Source organism: Gastrolobium bilobum, unplaced genomic scaffold (assembly GCF_033153095.1).
Source record: "Gastrolobium bilobum isolate Gb01-03AN ecotype WA unplaced genomic scaffold, APGP_CSIRO_Gbil_v1 utg5599, whole genome shotgun sequence".
In the NCBI taxonomy this organism is placed as follows: domain Eukaryota; kingdom Viridiplantae; phylum Streptophyta; class Magnoliopsida; order Fabales; family Fabaceae; genus Gastrolobium; species Gastrolobium bilobum.
Genome location: NW_026897108.1, coordinates 143,468 through 166,146, shown reverse-complemented (window position 1 = coordinate 166,146; position 22,679 = coordinate 143,468). Strand labels below are relative to the sequence as shown.

Below are 22,679 nucleotides of genomic sequence, written 5' to 3'. Positions count from 1 at the left end.
CAAATTTCTAGTAAAGCAACATTCTTCCAAGTTGCATTCACCCGCGACCTGCAATTGTCAATAGTAATACAGTGAGTTACAAATTGAAATATGTAATTGTCCATTGATTACTTAAATACATTCAAAATCTTAAGTGCCAACACCAAATATAGCCACTTCAAATGCACATGTACACCCCCTCCTCCCCCAGCCCCCACCCAAAATACAGAAAGGAAGAGTCTGCCCATTCCTCTATATGAATTCGAAGTCTATGTATGAGTCTGAACATTCACTTTAAGAAGAACTGTGTAAAAAAGATCAATCAAAACAATTTAGATAAAGTAAATATCAGCTTTGTAACTTCAACTAAGTCTAGTTTCTTTAATGGTTTCTGGGTTTGTTGAAGGGCCTAGATTGGACCTCCCTATCCCCTGCTTCAACTTCATGGAGTTGATCTTCTCCATCCTTAAACCAGCTCTGAAGCTCTCAATAAAGGTGTGAGCTTTGGAATCAACATCAGGGCTGAGACAGAACAATGAGGTTCCAGTTGCAGGCTCTTCACCATCTTCTTGACTGGTTGGTGAGTCCACAACTTCATCTAAATCTGGGGACCCACTCCGTGAACTGCCAAAGCTATCAACCCTAACAAAGTCACCCTGTACCCGGAACCTCCACGCCGGCATATTGAATGGAGGCAGTGGCGGCGGCGGAGGTATTGGGATCAATGGTGACTCATTACCACTGATCATCGCATTATCTTCCAATCTATGGGATGAATGCTCTCTTTTGTTTGATAAGCGGGGTTTATGGGTTGCCACAGGAACAAGGTGGTGTTTCTTGAGCTTGCTTTTCTTGGAAGAGAACATGTCATGGAAAACTGAAGAAGGTGGCTGCGGCGGCGGAGATGGCGGAGGCTTTGGTTCAGAATTTAGAATGCTCTCAAAATTTTCAACACTTCTCTGTCTTTGTTTCTTCTTCCCTCTCAAAGATGTCAAGAACTCTTTTGTTGCAATCCCTCTTTTCTTCTTACCCTGCATTGCCTTCCTCTCCGCCTGTAGCGGTGGCGGCTGCGGCGGCGCCGGTGGCGATTGTGAATTTTCGGCAACCAAATCATTACTTTCCATTTCCACTTGAAGTATTCGTTTGGCATTTACTCGGACACTTTTCGTTCGCGTAGCAGGCGACGGCGGAGACGGAGATCTTAGTGGTTGCGGCTCCGGTTCCTGCGGCGGCGGTTGTGAATTCTCGGCAACCAAATCATTACTTTCCGGTTTCTCAATCATTTCCGCTTGAAATGGTTGCTTGCCATTTCGTCGAACACCTTTCGTTCGCGTAGCAGGAGGCGGCGGAGACTGAGAACTCAACGGTTGAGGCGGCGGCGGCGGCGCAGCGTCAACTTCGCCAGAAGTGACCGTAGCTACATTCTCGAAACCCATTTCTTCTTCTTCGTCAGCATCCGATCTCGGCGGCCGGTGACGGAGGAAGAGACCGGTATCGTCGTAAAACCGGGATCGTTCACCGGCATCGACCCACGACGAGTCATGTTGCCGGAGATCCGGGTAGGAGTTGAAGCTCCTCAACCTATTGAACGATCGATCCGAGTTCTCGTAGCCGTACCCATACCATGGTGGTGGGGTTGTTGCATTATTGTTCGAGAAGCTTCTTCGACGTTGTTGGTAGTAACGTGGTGTGGTGTTGGTTTCGTTGGTGTTGTTCTTGCTGAGGAAGCCGCAAACGATGGCGAAGAGAACGAGTACGAGGTTGAGGGAGTCCCAACTCCTCTTCACAGTGTGGGGTTTGAAGATGTTGGAAGCGAATGAGTACAACGTTGGAACTACGACAAATGCGAATGCGAGTGCAATGACGAGGAGAAGTAAAAGGAGGGAAGTTGAGGTTAGAAACAGCGAGTACAAGCGGCGGAGACGGCGGCGGTTGCGGTGGTCAGTTTCACCGTTCAGAACCCAAAAGGGTTCTTCTTCCATTTGGTGTTTGTTTTTTTTTGTTTTTTTACTACTATGGTTTGGGTGTGCCTGTTTTCTTAGGGTGGGTGGAAGAAAATGAATCTTGAGGCACTTTTGCTTTGTGGGTTGGTTTGGTTAGTGTTGTGTTTTATTATTAGTGAGATTGGTGGGGCCAGGAATGTGAAAACGAGTACATCGTAAACTGTTGGCAATTTGGTCTTAGCTGTCTTTTACAATGAAGAGAATGTTGGGAAACCATGTGCATTTTGAAATAAAAGGTTTTTAATGAGCTAGACTTGACTCTAGCCCCTAGGGATTGAAGGCATGAAAATTAACCACGAGTCATAATCATTGGCCTAAATTAATCAATGTCTTCACTGTGTTAATTATCCATTAAGCTCATATAAATATTTTCATGCATGGAAATTGACGCCAAAAGCTAGGCGTTTGGTACAAGTAAATTTTTTTTTTTATCAGAGAAATGTGATTACTAGAATCAGTAGAAAAAATGAGTTAGATATAAAAGTTAAAAAAAGTTGTTTGGTTGGGCAAAATATTACTGAAAAAATTGAGTGAAATTCTTGAATCTATATTTGGTTGAAAATAAAATATTGACGGGAAACCAGACTGAAATTACAAAATAACCTTTTACAAAATAATCCTAGTGAAAAAATTGAAGTAATTAAAGGGTAGTTTTGATATCTCTCATATTCACCTTTTTCACTTACCTAACTATCACTCAAATACCACCCTTCAAGTAGGATTTGAGCACCATGTTTTTGGTCCAATTTTGCATACAAAGTTCAATTGCTAGGCAAATGAGTTAGCTAGATATCCTCTACCAAAGATGGACAAGCCAATTACCCACTTCCAAATGCCTAACAATATTTCAAGATGCCATCTACCAAACACCCCCTAACACGTTATTTACTACCACATGTAGCTGGTTTTAAGCATCTAACATTTTACTTAGCTATTTGCATTAATAGACAAGCAATACGAAAGGTGAACAGAGCTTCTAGGCGGGGATGAATTATGAAAGCGCGTTATGCGATGATTGTTTGAAGTCCTTATCAACGGCTTGTGAGTTTTGTTGTTTATGCTAAAGCAAACCCGCGTAACATAAAACTAATCAGGAATGCTATTTGGCACCAAAAGCAATTCGAACTGTTTTCACCTTTTTTTTTTTAAGGAAAATGTGAGTGTTATATTACATGACACATCTTATGTCATGTTATAGACACACAAAAATATGAGTCTACTAAAAAATATTGAAAAAAAAATAAAGATGAGAATTTTATTGAAAAAATAAAAATAAAGATGCGGGTTTCAATTCCATTTTTTGATGTTTTATATTATGTAATATGATACTTATATTTTTTTTCTCTTTAATAGAGATATGTTATTTAGTACCATAATTTTTATACGAATTTTGTATGATTCCAGCTGGCTAGTGAAAGATGGAAATTAGGATAGATAAAAAGTGTACGTGGCAGTTATGGAACCAAATGCTCAATTAAAATCATGTGTTATATTTTTGGGAAGAATTTAAATATTTTTATCCCTGATTCGTTTTCACATTTTAGATTAGTCTCAAGTTAAAGAATCAAAATTTGTGAAAATAATGAGAGAAATCAACTCGCTTCAAAAAAATAATTAGAATTAAATTAACTCCAAAAAAGAGTTTCATTCATACCAAAGGGCATTTTCCTTTCTAGAATTAAAAACTGAAAGAAAACCATTTAAACTGTAGCCCACCCTATTCGTGTATTTTACAAGATTAGATACAGTTCATTGCCTTAGCCAAAATTATGTATTCAGGCCGTATGTACTGTGATGTAAGCATATTCTCTTTCCTACAACAAAACATTGAACTTTGAACTTTGTCCATATTAAGTTGTTGGCTACAACAATATAGCGAATGCCTTTGTACTAAAAAATAAAACAAAAAATATAGCGAATGCCTAGTTGTAGAAGATGCGGGAGTTTTAAGGAGCTCAATGTTTTTTACTTCTCCAAATTAAAAAAAAAATAAATAAATAATGAAAGGAGTCCTTGTAAATTAAAAAGTTATGCTTTAAATAATAAAAAATATATATTGTGCTTTGGAAAGAATTCATGTTGCTTCACATATTTTAGAAGATTAGTAAATCACAAATAGCTAAAATTGAATTGCACTGAAAAGGTTGTCTTTAGCATAAACTTGCAAAACATAATGACCGCACGTTAAAACATGAAATATTTTGAAGCATAATGCTCCTAAAATATATGAAGTATCACAAGAAACCTCCAAATTTTTTTAGGGTGGATCTTTTAACCTTTATATGACCAAAACACAAACACTTGCCCCCTCAAAGAAAAAAAAAATACACGCAAATAAAAACTAAGGGATTTATTATTCTTATGTCACATAAGGTAGAATTTATCTCCTACACACACAAATTCAAGATGGGTCCCACTTTATTCTTTTTCTCTCTCCTCCTGAAAGTGGACCCCACCTGCACATATGAGTCTGTAGGAGATAATATTTATCTCCTACTACATGAGAAAACTATTACCCAAAAACTAATTTGTTCAACATTGGTGCCTTTTTCTTCTCCTTTCACTTTCTTTTACCTACTAGTTTTATTTTTTGTTCTTTTTTTCTCCCCATTTTATAACTTTGAGAGACACAAGGCACCGGTCCAACCCAAAAAGATGAAGGGTGACAGAAAGTGCCCTTTTTATTTTGCCATTGCAACTTTATTTGGATCTAATTTGCTGGTGCCACCAAGGAATCTAAAAAGGAGGCTATAGGGCTGCAGTTTTATGCTTGGTCATAGACTCGCAAGCAGTTGTTTACCCAAAAAACAAAAAAAGATTCGTATGCAAGATTGAAACTTAAAAAGAGAGCAGCAAAGAGCACATAAAGCCAAGGAGCTTTCTGATGGTTAGGTAACACCAGCAGTATATTTTCTTTTACTTTTTTTTCTAACAAATGCATGATTGCAACTAATTACCAGTCCCAATATACTTACATGCATACCAAAATAAGTTAATGAGAATAAACAACCTTTGATAAAACCTGAGTTACATCATCCTTGTGTATACACATGTAATAAGGGAACAGATACAGCTCTATGTCCACATAATGGAACTAGCTTTGGTACCTTCATTTTTCCAATGGCCAAAACCAGATATTAGAAATGATTCCCCCCATCCCCCAAAACTCACAAAAAAAAATTACAAGAAAATAACAAATATTGTTATCAGCACAGCAATTGTGAAAACTAGAGCCTGCAACACCAAAAAAATTTAATAAAAAGAAAGAAAGAACAGTCTATAGTTCTTTAAGCAAATAAGGCAAATGAATCAACAGAATGTACTGCATAATAAAAAGTAATTTTGTTCTTAAGCACAACACTTACAGCAATTGCAGAAGCAGCAAGTCCTGCACGCTCTCTTGGATCCTTACGATAGTAATTTCCGAAGTAGAGAACTGTAGCATAATACCACAACAGTGGGCATACAAATCCTAGCAGAAGACTAGCAAGAAATGGAGAGAGGAAGATAAGACGCAAACTTCAAACTATGCAGGCTAAAGAAATTGAGAAAGAGTATATCTGTACAAAATAACTCACGAGAACCATCCAATTCCACACCCAAAACATGGAAGTGGCTTGTCAAATTTTCCCAATTGTTGGTCCTCAGAATCCTTGATAAGAGCATAGTCACCGTTACTTTGGTCAGTTGTATCCATCTAGAGCCCTATGTATATTAAACTCAACTTCAGTTCATTTTTTCTCATACATATAAGATGCATAATTGCATATATACGTGTTTTCTTTACAAAAAGGCCTTGGCAACAGAGCATGGATTTTATCATAATCCTCATAGGAGGTCGAAATAAATTGAAAAAAGTAACTATAATGACTAGTATTGAAATATAATACGAATAGTACCTACATCTCATTCCATGAAAAATCTCCAACTACAATGAGAACTTGCTACTCTAATACACACACTAGTAGCTTAGTCGTGAACTTTTTAACTATGCATTGACAAAGAGGGAAAGTTTTTTCTCCTCTGTTAGGTCTTTTGTGTGCATATACTGTGTTAACCCGTAACCCCAATAACAACCAAGTGCTGAAGCCACTCAGAAATTTAAAAAGTTAAAAATTGCTTATCCATTTGAAAATTTCAACTACCAAGTGGCTAAAATGCTTTGCTTTATTATCTTTTTCCTACTGACAGACAAATTCATCAAGAAGCTGCTGTGAAGGAAAATCTTTAGCTAGAGTGCTTCAACTGTTGAATATATACAATATTTACCGCCCATTTAAAAGAGATGAAACTGAGTAAGTTCTAGTTCCTGATGATTGGCTCCCTATTGATAGGAAAGGTCTAGGTGAAATTGAAATAAATTGTTAGCTACATCCTGGATGATAGAGGGGCAAACAACCTCTTGTGGCCTAACAGCAACTGTTTATCAAAAGCAAAGAATCTTATAAGCTGAAATGATCTCTAAACTGTACTCCATAGTTTGACACAATTCAGTTAAATTTAAAAGGCCATTTCTAGCTCAATGATTTAACACGGGATGTCAAGAATCATTAGCATACTCCACTTCACTACTTGTGTGGAGATAATGTAGACATGTTTTGGACCATTGATTTGAAGGATATGTATTGTTTTAATAGTTCAGTATTTAACAATCCAGGGAGGCGTAAGTGCATAAACAACATAACCGATAATTTCTCAGGCCTTATTATGGTAATACAAGCCTCAGACAAAATGATTTTAAGAAAACTAGGCTAGCACCATATCCATACACGTATTGTATGGCATCTGTGTACAAAATCATTAAACACTCAGCATAATACAAGCTTAGCAACAGCAGATTAAACGTCCAGAGCTCAATTCTACCAACCTGGAGCCACTAAACTAGAAGTGGCAGTGTTTAACTTACACAATAAATCAAAATATTTAAAATCAATTTAGAGTCTCATCATAACAGAACCACAAATAAGAGGTCGCTTCAACCAGTATATATAAACATCCAAAGTCCAATCAAAGTACATAAATTGCATCCTTCACAGTTCACATGATAACTCAATACAACATGCAATATAATTCCTGCATTTCACTAAAAATTACCCTCGAACAAAAAATGGCATCCTTACAAAGAAACTTAAATCTCTATACTGAATTCCACGTTCCAAGGGGCGGTTTCGAACCAATATTTTTAGTACTAAATTCTAATCAGCTTCAAATCTGAGAGGTAAACCATCCACAGATTGAAGATAGATGCTTTATAGGAGATATAGAGCTTATCTCAGAAAGAGGGAGGGGGTGGAATTAATATAGTATAGATGTGCTATAGCCAACTCTAACCAATGAAAATATCTAATTCAATACCAGAACTCCTCATAAGTAATCTACAATGAAAAGATTAAACACACTACAAAGTGAATTATGTACCGATACTTCAATAGACGCTCAATATAACCAAGTATGCAAGCAATTCCTTTATGGATGCTAAATGTATTTTATCTATGCTTTCCTTATACAAGCTGGAGGATGCATAACTTGTAAAACAGAGCAAGAAAGTAAACCCATTAGCCAATTCCCTATCACTGATTGTATTTCAAGCTATTTACCCACGTTTATTATTGAAATTCTAGACACTAAAAAAAGGGTTTGCACAAATACCAAAATTAAAACAGACAAGTCAAGCATAATAAGGCACAAACTTCGCTATCAATCTAAGAATAAAGACAAGAGAACCAAGCTGAAATCCGCACTATCTTACAAGAAAAGTTATTAATTCATATTAGCGAAACGTATAAAAAAACAAAAAAAACCATGCTTTCTACCAAAAGCATTCAATAAAAGAACAATTTGGAAATTTTAGTAAAAAAACCATCGAAGTATTTAAAAATAGCAATGACCCATATTCTAAAACCAGCAGAATACCTTAACCCACCTTCCAATTTTCCATTTTTCCCCCATAAAAAAAATGAAGGTATAAAGAGTTACCTGAGAAATTAGAGCAAAGCAAAATCAGCTTCTGAAGAAGAAGAAAAGCGATTTTCTCTTCTACATGGCGACGTCCATGAAGGGCAAGTGGCAACTGAACAAGTAACAGTGAAACTCAAGTGTAGGGAAGGTGGAAACTCTTGTTTTCTTTCTCCATCTTCAACCAAGGTGCAAAATATATATACACAAGTTCGCGTTTCGGAGCAGAATACGACGTCGTGCGCCATGTTTTCAATTTTATTTTTTAACTATCCAAAATTAAAATTAGAATTTACTTTTGATCTATCGTGCTAGTGTAAAAAAATTAAATTACATTTGTATGATTTTATTTTTCTTTTTAGTTTATTTCGATGTAGAAAGATAAATATAAAGCAAAAAATACGTTTAAAATTCAAAGTGAAGATATGCCTATTAGTTAAAAGAGAATTTAAATTTTAAATTCAAAAGAAGATATATATATATATATATATATATATATATATATATATTATAGAAAACTAAGAGGATTTGAATATGTTGTTATATTTAATGAAATGGCTGATAGCCAATATATAGACAAGTCGGTTATACAGAATCAAGGAGGATCAACTAGAATAAAGTATACTGTTCAACAAACTATACATGGAATAATAACAAATTATTCTTGCTAAAAACTAGGACTTAGTTGCTAAAGGATAAGATCAAAGGTGATCTTCTCCTAACACGCCCCCTCAAGTTGGAGCATGAAGTGACGAAATGCCCAACTTGCTGCGAAGAAAACTGAATTGCTTCATGCCAAGCGGTTTGGTAAATATGTCTGCGAGTTGCTGATCTGTACGAACGTAGGTAGTAGTGATTGTATTGCTGAGAACATGATCGCGTACAAAATGACAATCAATCTCTATATGTTTGGTACGTTCGTGGAAAACTGGATTAGCAGCTATTTGCATGGCAGATTGGTTATCACAGTGCAACTGCATAGGGTGTGAATGTGGAACATCAAGCGAGTCCAGAAACGATTTGATCCATAACAACTCAGCTGTAGCTGCTGCCATTGAACGATACTCAGCTTCAGCGGAGGAGCGAGACACTGTGGGTTGCTTCTTTGTTTTCCAAGAGATAGGAGAAGTACCCAACATGATAAAATAACCAGTAACTGATCGACGGGTGAGTGGACAGCTAGCCCAATCCGAATCAGAATATCCACGAAGAAGAAGATCATTGTCGGATCGAAGGAGTAAACCTTGGCCAGGATCAGTTTTGATGTACCTTAAAACGCGGATGACAGCATCATATTGAGCAATAGTAGGATTTTGCATGAACTGGGAAAGAACATGGACGGAGTAACTTAACTCAGGTCTAGTAATTGTCAAGTAAACCAAACGTCCTATGAGTCTTCTGTAACGTGCGGGATCCGAGAATGGAGGACTTTCTGTAACTGCAAGCTTATGATTTGTTTCGAGAGGGAAGGCACATGGTTTGCACGCAAGGAGACCAGCGTCTTCCAATATGTCGAGAGCGTACTTTCGTTGGCTCAGAAAAAGACCTGATGGACCGTGAGCTATTTCGATGCCAAGAAAATATTTAAGAATCCCCAAATCCTTGATGTGAAAGCATGACTGGAGAAAGACCTTGACATCGGTGCATAAGGCATCATTGTCGCCCGTTAGAATAATGTCATCAACGTAGATAAGAAGAGCAACAAAGTGGCCATCTTTGTGTAAGGTGAATAAGGTGTAATCTGCCTTGGATTGGATGAAGCCATATGATTCAATGGAAGACCGCAACTTAGCAAACCAATTGCGAGGGGACTGCCGCAAACCGTAGAGAGATTTACGTAAGCGACATACTTGATGTGGTTTGTGATGATTGAAACCTTGTGGAACGCGCATGTAAACTTCTTCGGTAAGGTCTCCGTGTAGAAAGGCATTCGTAACATCCAACTGGTATAGGTGCCATGATTTGGCAGCAGCTACCGCAAGAAGTGTTCGGACACTCACCATTTTGGCTACAGGAGCATATGTATCGAAGTATTCTTCTCCAGCTATTTGATTGTTACCGGCAATGACCAACCGTGCTTTGAATCTCTCCACTGTACCATTTGAGTTGTACTTAATGCGGTATACCCACTTGCATGGAATGACACGTTTTCCTGGTGGCAAAGAAGTGAGTTCCCACGTGTGATTTTGTTCAAGGGCATCTATTTCTTTTCGCATTGCTACACGCCACCTTTCATCAGTTACAGCATCCTTGAATGTTTTTGGTTCAACACCAGAAGAAATGGCAGCAAGGAATTGTTGATGTTTGGGAGAGAATCTAGAACAAGAAACAAAGTTAGCAATAGGATAAGCCATACCTGAGGAAGGACTGGAAGAAGTAGAAGAAGCTAGTGGATTATGTGCGATGACTTTGGAGCATTCGAAATCTTGGAGATATGATGGAGGACGGCGAGAACGGTGACCACGTCCCAAAGGTGCAGATGGATGTGTGACTTCTGGGGGCTGTTCTTGTCGGATAGAAAGCTCATTGGAGACAGTAGGGGCAGATTCGGGCTGAGCCTGTTCAACAGGGAGAGTGTCTTCAATTAAAGGGACAGGGTTGGTAACAACTTGGGAATCAAAGGATGGGCTTTGTGGAGCAAGGGTTGGTTCGGGTGATATGGGGTTACGGGGGTTTGGGTCGTGAGGAATATCAGTGGTAGGAATGACTGTGGTTGGTGCAAAAGGAAAGGTGTTCTCTTCAAATACCACGTCTTTGGATACAAAAACAGTATGTGTTTCAAGATTATAAAGCCTCCAACCCTTTTTGCCAAAAGGATATCCCAGGAACAGACACCGAGTTGATCGAGCTGCAAACTTGTCCAACGGTTTGGGACGTGGATGAGCATGGCAAAGACATCCGAATATGCGAATATGATCATAGCTGGGTGTGCGGTTGAAAAGACATTCATATGGTGTCTTTCCTTGGAGAAGAGGAGTGGGGGTTCTATTGATTAAATGTACCGCAGTTAGAACACATTCACCCCAAAACTCGATAGGAAGACTAGCTTGAAAGCGTAATGCTCTTGCAACATTCAAAATATGTCTATGTTTCCGTTCAACACGACCATTCTGCTGTGGTGTGTCTACACATGATGTTTGATGTATAATTCCCATATCGGAATAAACCTTGCGGAGATTATGAGCACAAAATTCTGATCCATTGTCGGAGCGTATTATTTTGACCATGGTATTAAACTGATTACGTACCATGAGAAGAAATCGAGTTAAGTATTGGAACGTTTCAGACTTGGTGGTCATTAAATAAACCCAGACGTTTCTGCTATAATCATCCACAATTGTTAAAAAATATCTTGCACCGGTTAGAGAGGTAGTTTGATATGGACCCCAGATATCGCAGTGAATAAGATCAAAGCATGCAGTAGTTTTATTAATGCTAATAGGGAATACAGTACGAGTTTGTTGTGCGCGTAGGCAAATGTCACAAACTGAAGGAGAATGACCCCTATTTTTATTCACTGTAACAAAAGGAAGAAGGCTTAAAAACTGAAATGAAGGGTGACCCAATCGACGGTGCCAAACATCTGCATTCTGTTGAGTGTGAGCCGCACATGCAGTAGAGATGGATTTGTTGTTGGATGAGTCATGCACATAAACACCAGCTTGCAATCTACCCAGTCCAGTCTTGATCCTCGTTATGGGGTCCTGCAATTCACAGCCATTGTGAGTAAAAGAAATGATGCAATTTGTATCAGCAAGTAATTGAGCAACTGATATGAGGTTGCATTGTAATTTGGGAACATATAACACATTCTGAAGAGAAATATGAGATGTCAACTTGAGACTGCCACTGTGATTGGAAACAAGTTGATCACCATCAGGTAAACCTATTGTAGTGGGTGGAATAGATGTAACATTGGAGATTAAATGGAGGTTCCCTGTCATGTGTTGAGAAGCGCCACTATCCACCAACCAGGTAGAAGGCAGAGTGTGATTACCAGAAAGGGATGTAGTGTTAGCAGACGGTGTAGTGGAGGAAACAACCATGTTGGCAATTTGCTGTAGAAGCTCAGGACTTAGGTTGGGAATCGAGTTTTGGTTGGACACTATAGGTGTTGCAGCTGCTGTTTGTGATGCAGAAAAATTGAATGGGTTGGGACGCTTGTCATTAGCATTGATATTGACAGCGGAAGAATCTGAATCAGAATCAGCCATTGGGAAAGTGGATCGATACCTTCAAACTGATACCATATAGAAAACTAAGAGGATTTGAATATGTTGTTATATTTAATGAAATGGCTGATAGCCAATATATACACAAGTCAGTTATACAGAATCAAGGAGGATCAACTAGAATAAAGTATACTGTTCAACAAACTATACATGGAATAATAACAAACTATTCTTGCTAAAAACTAGGACTTAGTTGCTAAAGGATAAGATCAAAGGTGATCTTCTCCTAACATATATATTAAGTATGATATTTGTGACTCATTGAGAGGTAATTTAATCATAAATTAAACCACTTTTTTTTGTGTGAAATTAAACCACTTTTAAATACATGTTTTACACTATCTGGTTTCTTGATTTATTGGCTCATTTTGTCCCATGTATAGTATGATAAGTTATTTTAATGGATCTATAATGACAGGATAGAAAGTATCAAATTTTCTTTTTATTTTATGTACCCAGTAAGCTAACAAATTTTATAATGAGATAGTGATGAATCTTGACGGTAAATAAAAAAATAATAAAAAAATCTTTGGTGAATATCGATTAAAAAAATCCCATTAGTTTTAAAGGATTGAGCTTTGGTCTTAAGTTAACATGTTACCTATTATGAATATAATTATTGCATGTGCAAGTGTCATGACTCATAAGGAACGAACAAGGCAAATGGTTGGGTGGTTTTGCCAATAGGTTGAGTGTTTGTTCCTCTTTTAGAGCTAAGCTTTGGAATATCCTCAGGGGTTTAAAGGAAGTGTGAAATGCAGGCTTCCCTAAAATAATCTTAGAAAGTGATTCATTATCTGTAATCATTGTGTTCACCAAGTGTGGTGTAGCGGTCCTTGAGATAAATTTTTTATCTCGGAGACAAACTATGTGCGTCTTCAGCATACTCATATGGAAGGAAACAGGTGCACATACTGGTTAGCTAATTTCATCCTCAACTCATCTCATCTCGCTGATCGTTTATTTTTTAATAAGCCTCCTGATGGAATTTTGCTGTTATACATAGCTGATCTTGCTTATGTAGGAAATGAGCGTTTAGTTACTCTGAATATTTTGTTTTTTTTTTTTTGTTTGTTTTTTTGGGCCTAGGGCCTTTTCAATTACCCAAAAAAAAAAAAAACATAGTATAACCACGGCATTTATTTCAATTGAACTCAACAAAGTTTACATTATTTATTTGGATGATGAAGTTTATTCAACAAAAATCAAACCTATTGATTATCATATTATAATTCAAATAATTGGGTAATTGATTATTTCATTTCGACCGATCGGACCGGACAAATTTTTATAACTATAATTAAAAATTGAATAATATTAAAAATAAAAGTAATTATTCTTCTCTCAACTTTATTAAAGTTGAATTTACTATTATTAGATACCAGCTAGGTATACACATTGGATGTAGTAAATTAGTGTTCTAGAAATCCAGCTAGTTACTGGTTCCAGCTAGATCAAGAAGGAAAGAGGGTGAACATATGTTTGAAAAATAGTTAGTAACGGTCTGGTCAATATAGCGAAGAACATGATACATTGGAGTGGAACAATTAACGTTGTTGTTCTGGACCTTGTTTTTCTCAATCATTCTCAATCTGTGCAATCACCGCCGACCATGATCCACACGCAACCGCAGGAAGAAGAAGAAGGCGCCACCGTGATCGCCATCAACGCAAGCCGGAATAGCCAATATGCTGTGAAATGGGCGGTGGATCACCTCTTGAACAAGAACTCATCATGCATCCTCATTCACGTTCGGACCAAAACCATGGATCCTCGTAGGTACCCTTCTCCTAATGCCCCCTTTTTAGCCTTAGAAGTACAGGAACCATTTAATTACATGAATTAAATATATAACCTTTGGGTCACATGGCAATATATAACCCCAACCATTGTATCAAGATTTCGTTCACAATGGTGAATTTTGTTATATATGTTATGAAATTATTTACGAAACTTCACCTAATAATTGAAGGTTTTAAACATTCAATTTCAATCATTAGGTGGCTTTACCTAACCAACTAATAATTTGTATTATGGCTTTTTAAATTTGGTTTGTGCAGATGATGTTCATGATCACATCCCTAAACAAGGTCGTCCACCAACTGAAGAAGAATTGCACCAGTTCTTTCTTCCCTTCCGAGGATTTTGTGCTCGAAAAGGAGTGAGTAATAAATTTCAACTGTTTTTTATCGACTCTTACGTACATCCCCATATTAATTAATTTGTATCTGGATTAGAAAGAATACCTAATAAAATTAAAGGATAATAAATTCCAAAAAATATCATGTATATGTAGATAAAATAGCTTGTAATTAATCAACGGATTAAGTGGCAAGAGATTGTTCAAGATTAATCATTAATCTCGAGTTGGAATATTGAATATACAACTTAATCAGTGATCTCGAATTAGAGTCTGGGTATACACCTGCGTTAACAATTTAGTAAAGAGCTTTTGTGGTCCTGTCCGGCTTAACCATATTAGTTGATTAACTGATAAACTTACGTAGAAATCTAAAAAAAAGAATAGCTTGTAATTATGGACATTAATTGATGATTTCAGATCGCAGCAAAGGAGTTGGTACTAAATGACATTGATGTTCCAAATGCGCTTACTGATTACGTCATTGAACACTCTATCCGCAGTATTGTTGTCGGTGCTCATGCTTCCTCCTGGAATGCTATTTTAAGGTTCTCCTCTCACAGTATATACACTTGCATGTAAATATTGAGTATATATGTGAGCAAAGCCTTTTAAATCTTTCTCTTTTAATCAATGGTCTCTCATTTTGGTGTGCAGGAGATTTAAAGATGCAGATGTGCCAACTAGCTTAGCAAAGTCTTTGCCAGAGTCATGCACATTACATGTTATATCAAAAGGAAAAATACAAACTATCCGACCAACAGGTCATCCTCATAATAGTCACATAGTCACACACTTCCAAAATGTTCCAATTTATTCGCATAAATTACTTGCCGATTCTCCTGATATTTCAGAGGATATTAACAGGTATGTGCATCAGTTATATTACATAGATCATAACTAATATATATTTTTTTTTTTGGAGGTAAACAAAAACCATAATCAAGTGGTGCCTTGTATCAAGCAATCAACTCTCCCACAAACTTAAGTTGATGTTCTAAGAACTAGATTATAAAATTTTATAATTTTGTATGGATCTAATTAAAAACTTAATAATATATTAAGAACTTATATAAATATTTTGCAAAATACAAAAGACCTTTAAAAATATCAAAATTTTATTGATTGCTAAGACTAACACAGAAAAAATATTGTTTATGATTAGTTGCTTAACAATTCAATTCTAAGATATAAACTATTAATCAAATAAAAATAAGGAAGAGATATGATGGAAGAGAGGTATTTAGAGTTGAATGGTTTGGATAAATTTCTTGAATGGTGGTGAATTTTATATATGGTACTTTCCTTGACTAATTATGTGTTCTTAATTGGCATTTTGATGCTGTGTTACTTATACAGAAAATCATTAAAAGATGGACATAAGCGACACTCCAGCAGTTTTGTTTGGGAATCTTTCAAAGATGTTATATTTTTTACATCACGTAAGTTCCATGAAGATACCAATTCACCAAGAGGTCCAATACTATCAATAGAAAGCTCCTCGTCACAAAATTCATCAAATCAAAGTTCTCCAGCCAATAGTTACAGTTCAATGCTACTTGGTCCTCAATTCACTGATATGTTACATGGAAACCAAGAAGTAGTTATAAACTCAGAAAGTCTTAAGCGTATCTCTTCAAAAATCCCAGTAAGTACTGCATTATATATACTATTATTAAATAAGGACAGGTCACTTTCTAATTTTCACATAATTTGGAATATTGGAAAATAACAAATTGGCTTATGCATTTCAGAATCATAACAATTAGGGTGAAGGAATTTTTAATAGTTTATATTATTCTCTAACATATCCCCTTATGCAAGAGTCCTTTGAGCTTGAAGCGTGGATATTATACAGGTCCAATTTTTTTTTGGGGTTTTACTTTGCGTTTATTTAATTCCACTTGAAAGTGGGAGACGGTGAGGATCAAACTCGTGACCTCATGGTCACTGAAGCTAATACCATATAAAGAACCATCTCAACCCAAAACCTTAAGATGTTGGGTGAAGGCCTTTTCAATACTTTATATGATTCTGTAACATCATATGTAAATATGTGAATAGTTAAGATATTTGCCTTTTGGATGAATTATCTTACAGATAAACTTGGAGATAGAAATAAAGAAATTAAAACAAGAACTGGAGAAAACAACGGAGCAGTATGGTATGGCTTGCAAAGAAGCTGTTTTAGCAAAACAAAAGGTAAGAATGTCATGTTATAAGATTCTACTTGATCCTGTTTGCCTTTTACTTTCACAATAAAAAACTGAAAAAGAGGACTTAAAAAGTCAGATATTTGTCATTTAGGCAATGGAGCTTGGAAAGTTTAGGCAAGAAAAAGAACGCAATGTAGAACAAGCTAGGCTTTCTGAAAGGGCTGCATTAGCTTTGGCAGAGTTAGAGAGGCAGAAAACCAAGGAGGCTATAGAGTCGGCAGAAATATCACAACGCCTTGCAGAAATGGAAACCCAAAAGAGAAAGGAAGCTGAAATAAGAGCAAATCATGAGGAAGAAGAGAGGAAAAATGCATTCCATGCAGTCTCATATAACAATATTCCATATAGAAGATACAATATTAAAGAAATTGAAGTTGCAACTAATCACTTCAACAATGCTTTGAAAGTTGGTGAAGGTGGATATGGACCAGTTTTCAAAGGAGTACTTGATCACACTGTTGCTGCCATTAAGGTTGTGAAATCAGACATAGCCCATGGAGAAAAGCAATTTCAACAAGAGGTAATTAACTATAATTTTTCTTTAGGCACAAACAAGGAACATGAATATTTAAGAACAAATTGGAGCCTGGCTTTTACAAAATGATAAATGCTATTGGATCAATTATTTATTGACAAATTAACATAGAATCTAATCTGTGATATAGATTCACCTCATAGAGTTACCATCAAGTACAGTTCAGAAGGAGTATCATTACTTCACTAGTGAGAACTTTTTTCAGTTTGCTCTGATCTCAATATACATAAAAAGAACAATATATGCTACTTGTTTACTTCAACCATGCCACAAGAAAACCTCTATATGAGTTCTCTCAAATTCACAAGTAATTGACATGAATTTATATTCTCTATTTTAATATATAATTAGAGTCTAGCACTGGTAGAGTCATGGAGGTATTAAGGGCAGCGATTGCACCCCTCAATTTCATTAAATCTTTGTCTTAGACTACATTAACACTTAAAAGAAAGGTAGTGTAGCATAAATTCGCCCCTTTAGTCCTCATTATTTCTCGTGTATTATCAAAACTTAAAAGAGTTCATGAAAACTGGCCATGTATGATACCATAAATTTACTTGCTCCCATTGGTTAGTCTAATTTATATTCTGTATTACTTAATGGTTACAATACAGGTTATTGTGTTGAGCACCATAAGACATCCAAACATGGTGCTCCTTCTAGGTGCATGCCCAGAGTTAGGATGCCTTGTGTATGAGTACATGGAAAATGGAAGCTTAGAAGATCGTTTGTTCCAGAAAGATTACACTCCACCAATTCCATGGAAAACACGTTTCAGAATAGCATCAGAAATAGCCACTGCCCTTCTTTTCCTTCACCAGAGAAAGCCTGAGCCATTGGTGCACCGTGACCTAAAGCCAGCAAACATTCTCATAGACAAGAACTACGTGAGCAAGATCAGTGATGTTGGTTTGGCCAGGCTTGTTCCACCTTCTGTAGCTAACAAAACCACTCAATATCGCATGACAGGTACAGCTGGAACATTTTGCTACATTGACCCTGAGTATCAACAAACAGGGTTGTTGGGTGTAAAATCAGATATTTATTCATTAGGTGTGGTGTTGCTACAAATTATTACTGCAAAGCCTCCAATGGGTTTGTCCCTTTTGGTTGAGGAGGCTATTCAGAAAGGGAAATTCAAAGATGTGCTTGATCAAAGTCTCACAGATTGGCCTATTGAAGAGGCTTTGTCATGTGCTAGGTTGGCCTTGAATTGTTGTGAGTTGAGAAAAAGGGATAGACCAGATCTTGGTACTGTCATTTTGCCAGAAATGAATCGACTCAGAGATCTTGGATTTGAAGAAACCATGCATTGACAGTATTCACTGATTAAGATTCTCTGCATGCATGGCTATGCAGTTATTGATCCAATGGCTTGTAATTATTAAGCTATGTTTGTAATTTTCTATATTATCATATGATAAAACATTATGCAGAGGGTTTTGCAGTCCCACACTAGTATTCTACCTGCAATAGCAATGCCATGCATCTTCACTTGTACTACTTTATAGTAGTAGGTTACTTCATGATTTTAAGCTCTTTCAACTCTACAACGAGGATTCATCCCTACTCTATTAAATATTTACTAACTCGGCCAAAGTAAAGTTTCTTATTGATGAATTATACAAATATCCTATATGGACTATTTTTTGAGTATCATATATAGCCGTTATTCACATAATGCATTGTAACACCTCGTATACATCCGGTTTGTTAACATGTCATCGTATTAAGCCACGCTTAATTTAACAATGTGGAATATCTTTTTCTTTTCAATTATGACGTCATTATTCTTAGCCAAGTTGATTACTTAATCAATTTTCATAAAACATCGCCTGTATGATATTGCATTAGACAACTAACTGAAATACCTCATATATAAATAACAGTGAGTATCTAAAATCACGGAACCATATTCATTTCACAGTACTAAATCAACATCATGATCATTTCAACCAATACATGTTAGTTAACATACTATTTACATAGTAACGTACCTTAATTCACGTACACCTGCAAAATTTTCAATATCAATAACATAATAAACCAAAAACTCTAAGTAACGATATACCTCAATCTCCATGGTATTTGCAAAATCGAGAGTCAGTCAAAGGTGAAATAACATTGATATATTACCACAGTTCATCGTACTTATTTCATGCTTAACACTATCCATGGTGTTAACATGCCAACTACTCATGACACATATCAATAATCACATAAAATCCTAGAGTCATGGAGACCACTCAACTCACAACTACTTGTACATGCACTGCCTCGCATACACAAGATTACGCGTGGCCTTGCCACAAATTTCAAGTGTTCCACACTCAGTTTCCCTAAAGAGAAGTTCACATTATCAAACAGAGCACCATCACGATTAAGTAATGGCGTAAGACATCTTACCTTACAACAAAATGACCAATGCTCCCATGGAGACACACTCGGTCGAATGAAGTCTTTCACCGAAAGACTCCTAAAAAAATTTCTTCAACTCAGCCAATTCTGGCGGAACATCCGGTATGGAGATAATGCAATAGACTCCTCACCAGGCAATGATTTAATGGAGAAAGCTATCTCCCGCTGTGGCGGACACTTGGGAATCTCCTCAGGAAAACACCTTAAGGAACTCCTTCCCAACATAAATGCCAGTGAGATACTCCTGTGTCCCACTCACCAAACCTCCCAATCATGACATAACTAATTTCCCTGCTCACAAGGCTCTCCTAGCCCGCAGCAATAAAGGCGAGGAACTGGCTGTGGAATCACACGGAGACATCACCACTCGCTAGGCACAACAATCAATCAATCAATCACACAACTATTGGACTTTCGATCCACGCCAATGATGGTTTCCAAATTTAGCCATCGGTAATCCCATTCAATCTACCGAGAACTCACGGCCATTCCATTGAAACACGACATCTCGATGCACAGTGGTACAATCTCACTTTTCTTCGGTGGCGGTGGTCAACCGCAACGGTGGAGAAAGCACAAACATGGGCAACTCAAGCCCCACAGCAATCGGGGTTGCAATAAGGAATGCGTAGCCCCATAATCAAACAAAGCATCGAAAGCAACACTGCCAGTGGTAACAGTACCTCAAACAAGGTCCGGAGCGTGGTCCGACTTCTGGCGATCCAATGTGTACACACGCCCCGAGGCAGGTGGCACAACAGGTGCCGCTGAAGGTGGAAGGGGAACCATCTGGAGTGGATCTGTCTGAACTGCTGCAGCTGTCGCCATAGCCGATGGACACTCTCTAGTATAGTGGCCCTCCTTGCCACACTGGAAACATATAGTATGGCCAGTAGAACACGGCCCAAGATGAACCTTTCCACATCCCGTGCATCTGGGAGTAGGAGGTCTCGCTGTACTCCTCTGAGTCGTAGTCCTCTTGAACTGATTTGGCGTTTGCCTAGCCGCCAACTGCTTACCTGTGCCCTTAGTAGCAAACTTCCTGACTCTCCAGGAAGTGGAACTACCAGTTCCCTTGGTCTTAGCGGCCTTGACCCTCTTGGCCTTACTCGTGATACAAACCTCCTCAATGTCTCTCTGTTGACTATCTGACGTATAAACTAGGTCAGTGGTAGGTGGCACAACAGGTGCCTCCGAAGGTGGAGCAGGAATCATCAGAAGTGGGGCCACCTGAACTGCTGCAGCCCTAGCCAATGTAGTATAACAATCCTTGGCTATATGGCCACTCTTTCCACACTTGAAGCATATCAGCTCCCCCGTAGCACAACGTCCCATATGCTCCTTCTTGCAACCTGTACACTTTGGAATAGTAGAAGATCCAGCAAATTTGCCTGCCTGAGTAGTAAGCCTCTTGAATTTGTTGCACAGTTGCTTGACCTGTAGATGTTTCCCTCTATCTCCACTCTCAAACTGATGTGGGGATGGAGGGTGTGGCAGCGGGGGATGTTGGCTGTCAAGACAACCAATTCTCATCTCTTCCAATACGACCCGTACCATGGTCATATACGCCAGTCGATTCGCCTCCACTACATCCTCAATGGCTTTCTGGTTCGCCTATCGAATGGCATCCATCATCGCCAGGTTGGCCAATCTTGCGGCCTCCTGATCGGCTAGTCTAGCCGCCTACATCTCAGCTAATGCAGTCAGGACCAGGTCGGGTTGACCCTCAGTGGTCTCACGGTTCCTCCCAGGCATTACCATGACTCTGCACAAGTTACACAAAGAATGAGTTGATCAGGCCCACGCAATGTGATCACATATGCATCATCATAAAAAAAACCCAACGGAGAGAACACACGAGACAGACACACTACCCAACATCCTAAGTTATTGCAATACATACAGGCTTTTTCCTAGAAAGTGCTCTGATACCATAAAATGTAACACCCCGTATGCATCCGGTTTGTTAACATGTCATCGTATTAAGCCACGCTTAATTTAAAAATGCAGAATATCTTTTTCTTTTCAATTATGACGTCATTATTCTTAGCCAAGTTGATTACTTAATCAATTTTCATAAAACATCGCCTGTATGAAATTGCAAGAGACAACTAACTGAAATACCTCATATATAAATAACAGTGCGTATCTAAAATCACGGAACTACAACACGTAGTCCGGACATAATCCTAATACATTATTACAACTCGAATCTAAAACAAGACATAGTCAAATCAATGCGGCATGGACAATCCTCATGCTCAACAAATAAGGCAACAAAGCCAACAACGTCTCAACGGCACAACATAATCATAAAGCTAACAGCAAAAATAGCAACAGACATAATCCAGCATCCAACATAATTAGCATGTAAATAGCAATATCAATCAGCTAAGCTCCGTTGCGAGTTCTTACATGCATTACCTTCAATATGTTATATATTGATAGAACTATTGCTTCTTTACCTCATTTTACCATTGTCTTTTAGTAGATTGATCCATCAAACTTTATATATTCATTCATAAACCAACTACTAGTATTATCCGTATAGTGTTAGTGCAATCATACTTAACAGTTAACACCACCCATGCATTATACATATTGTTATAAGAGTTATTTGATATGTTTTCACCTAATTTTGCTAAAAGTTAATGTTTGAAATAGCTTCAGAAATATAAAAATGTGAAATATACTAAAAAAATATTGAAGAAATAAACTTATAGAAAATATATTAAACATAATAAAGTTTGTTTTGTTTTTCTAGTCAACATAAAATATATTTGATGTCTGTCTAAATATCAATATATAATAATTGCATTAAGATTTGAGAATTGGATAAAAATGGAATTAAACAAGATAAACTTAATTTTTTTCTAGTCAATCTCTCAAATAGATTTGATTCATATCTAATTATTAATATATAATAAATAAATACGATAAAAAATAGAATTAGGACTTGAAAAATGGAGAGTGAATTTAAACATGATAAAATTTATTTTATTTTCTAGTCAATCTCAAATATTAATATTATCAATATATAATAATAAAATTGATTTTATTTTACAACATGAGTATTTCTATATTTATATAATGTGAGTATTTTTATTCAATTATATAATTTTTTATTTTAATTACAAATTTTATAATACATATAATGTTTCCCCCTCATAAAAAATCCTGACTCACACCATACATTTTAAA

General features: G+C 37.1%; 2 protein-coding genes and 1 pseudogene across 2 annotated transcripts; 1 reads left to right on the top strand and 2 right to left on the bottom strand.

The window, feature by feature from the left end:
* Positions 1-243: 243 nt before the first annotated feature.
* On the bottom strand, positions 244-2,064 carry LOC133304238 (pollen-specific leucine-rich repeat extensin-like protein 1). The gene has a single exon (XM_061504248.1). The coding sequence runs from the start codon at positions 1,959-1,961 to the stop codon at positions 342-344; it is 1,620 nt and encodes a 539-aa protein (XP_061360232.1). The 5' UTR covers positions 1,962-2,064; the 3' UTR covers positions 244-341.
* A 2,866-nt stretch (positions 2,065-4,930) lies between these two features.
* Positions 4,931-8,103, bottom strand: LOC133304252 (large ribosomal subunit protein eL20z-like). The gene is made up of 4 exons (XM_061504261.1): positions 7,959-8,103; positions 5,561-5,687; positions 5,348-5,465; positions 4,931-5,216 (listed from the first exon to the last, which is right to left on the bottom strand). Exons 2-4 carry the CDS (start codon positions 5,677-5,679, stop codon positions 5,163-5,165), a joined length of 291 nt encoding a protein of 96 aa, XP_061360245.1. The 5' UTR covers positions 5,680-5,687; positions 7,959-8,103; the 3' UTR covers positions 4,931-5,162.
* A 5,591-nt stretch (positions 8,104-13,694) lies between these two features.
* LOC133304237 (U-box domain-containing protein 35-like) lies at positions 13,695-18,448 on the top strand (annotated as a pseudogene).
* Positions 18,449-22,679: the final 4,231 nt, after the last annotated feature.

What these genes read in the sequence shown, in the direction of transcription:
- LOC133304238 (XM_061504248.1), bottom strand. Translation starts at nt 1,961, where the DNA reads ATGGAAGAAGAACCCTTTTGGGTTCTGAACGGTGAAACTGACCACCGC.
- LOC133304252 (XM_061504261.1), bottom strand. Translation starts at nt 5,679, where the DNA reads ATGGATACAACTGACCAAAGTAACGGTGACTATGCTCTTATCAAGGAT. An exon ending in TGTGGAATTGGATGGTTCTC is followed by an intron (nt 5,466 to 5,560) that starts GTGAGTTATTTT and finishes ATTTCTTGCTAG; the next exon opens with TCTTCTGCTAGGATTTGTAT. An exon ending in TTGCTGCTTCTGCAATTGCT is followed by an intron (nt 5,217 to 5,347) that starts GTAAGTGTTGTG and finishes TTGGTGTTGCAG; the next exon opens with GCTCTAGTTTTCACAATTGC.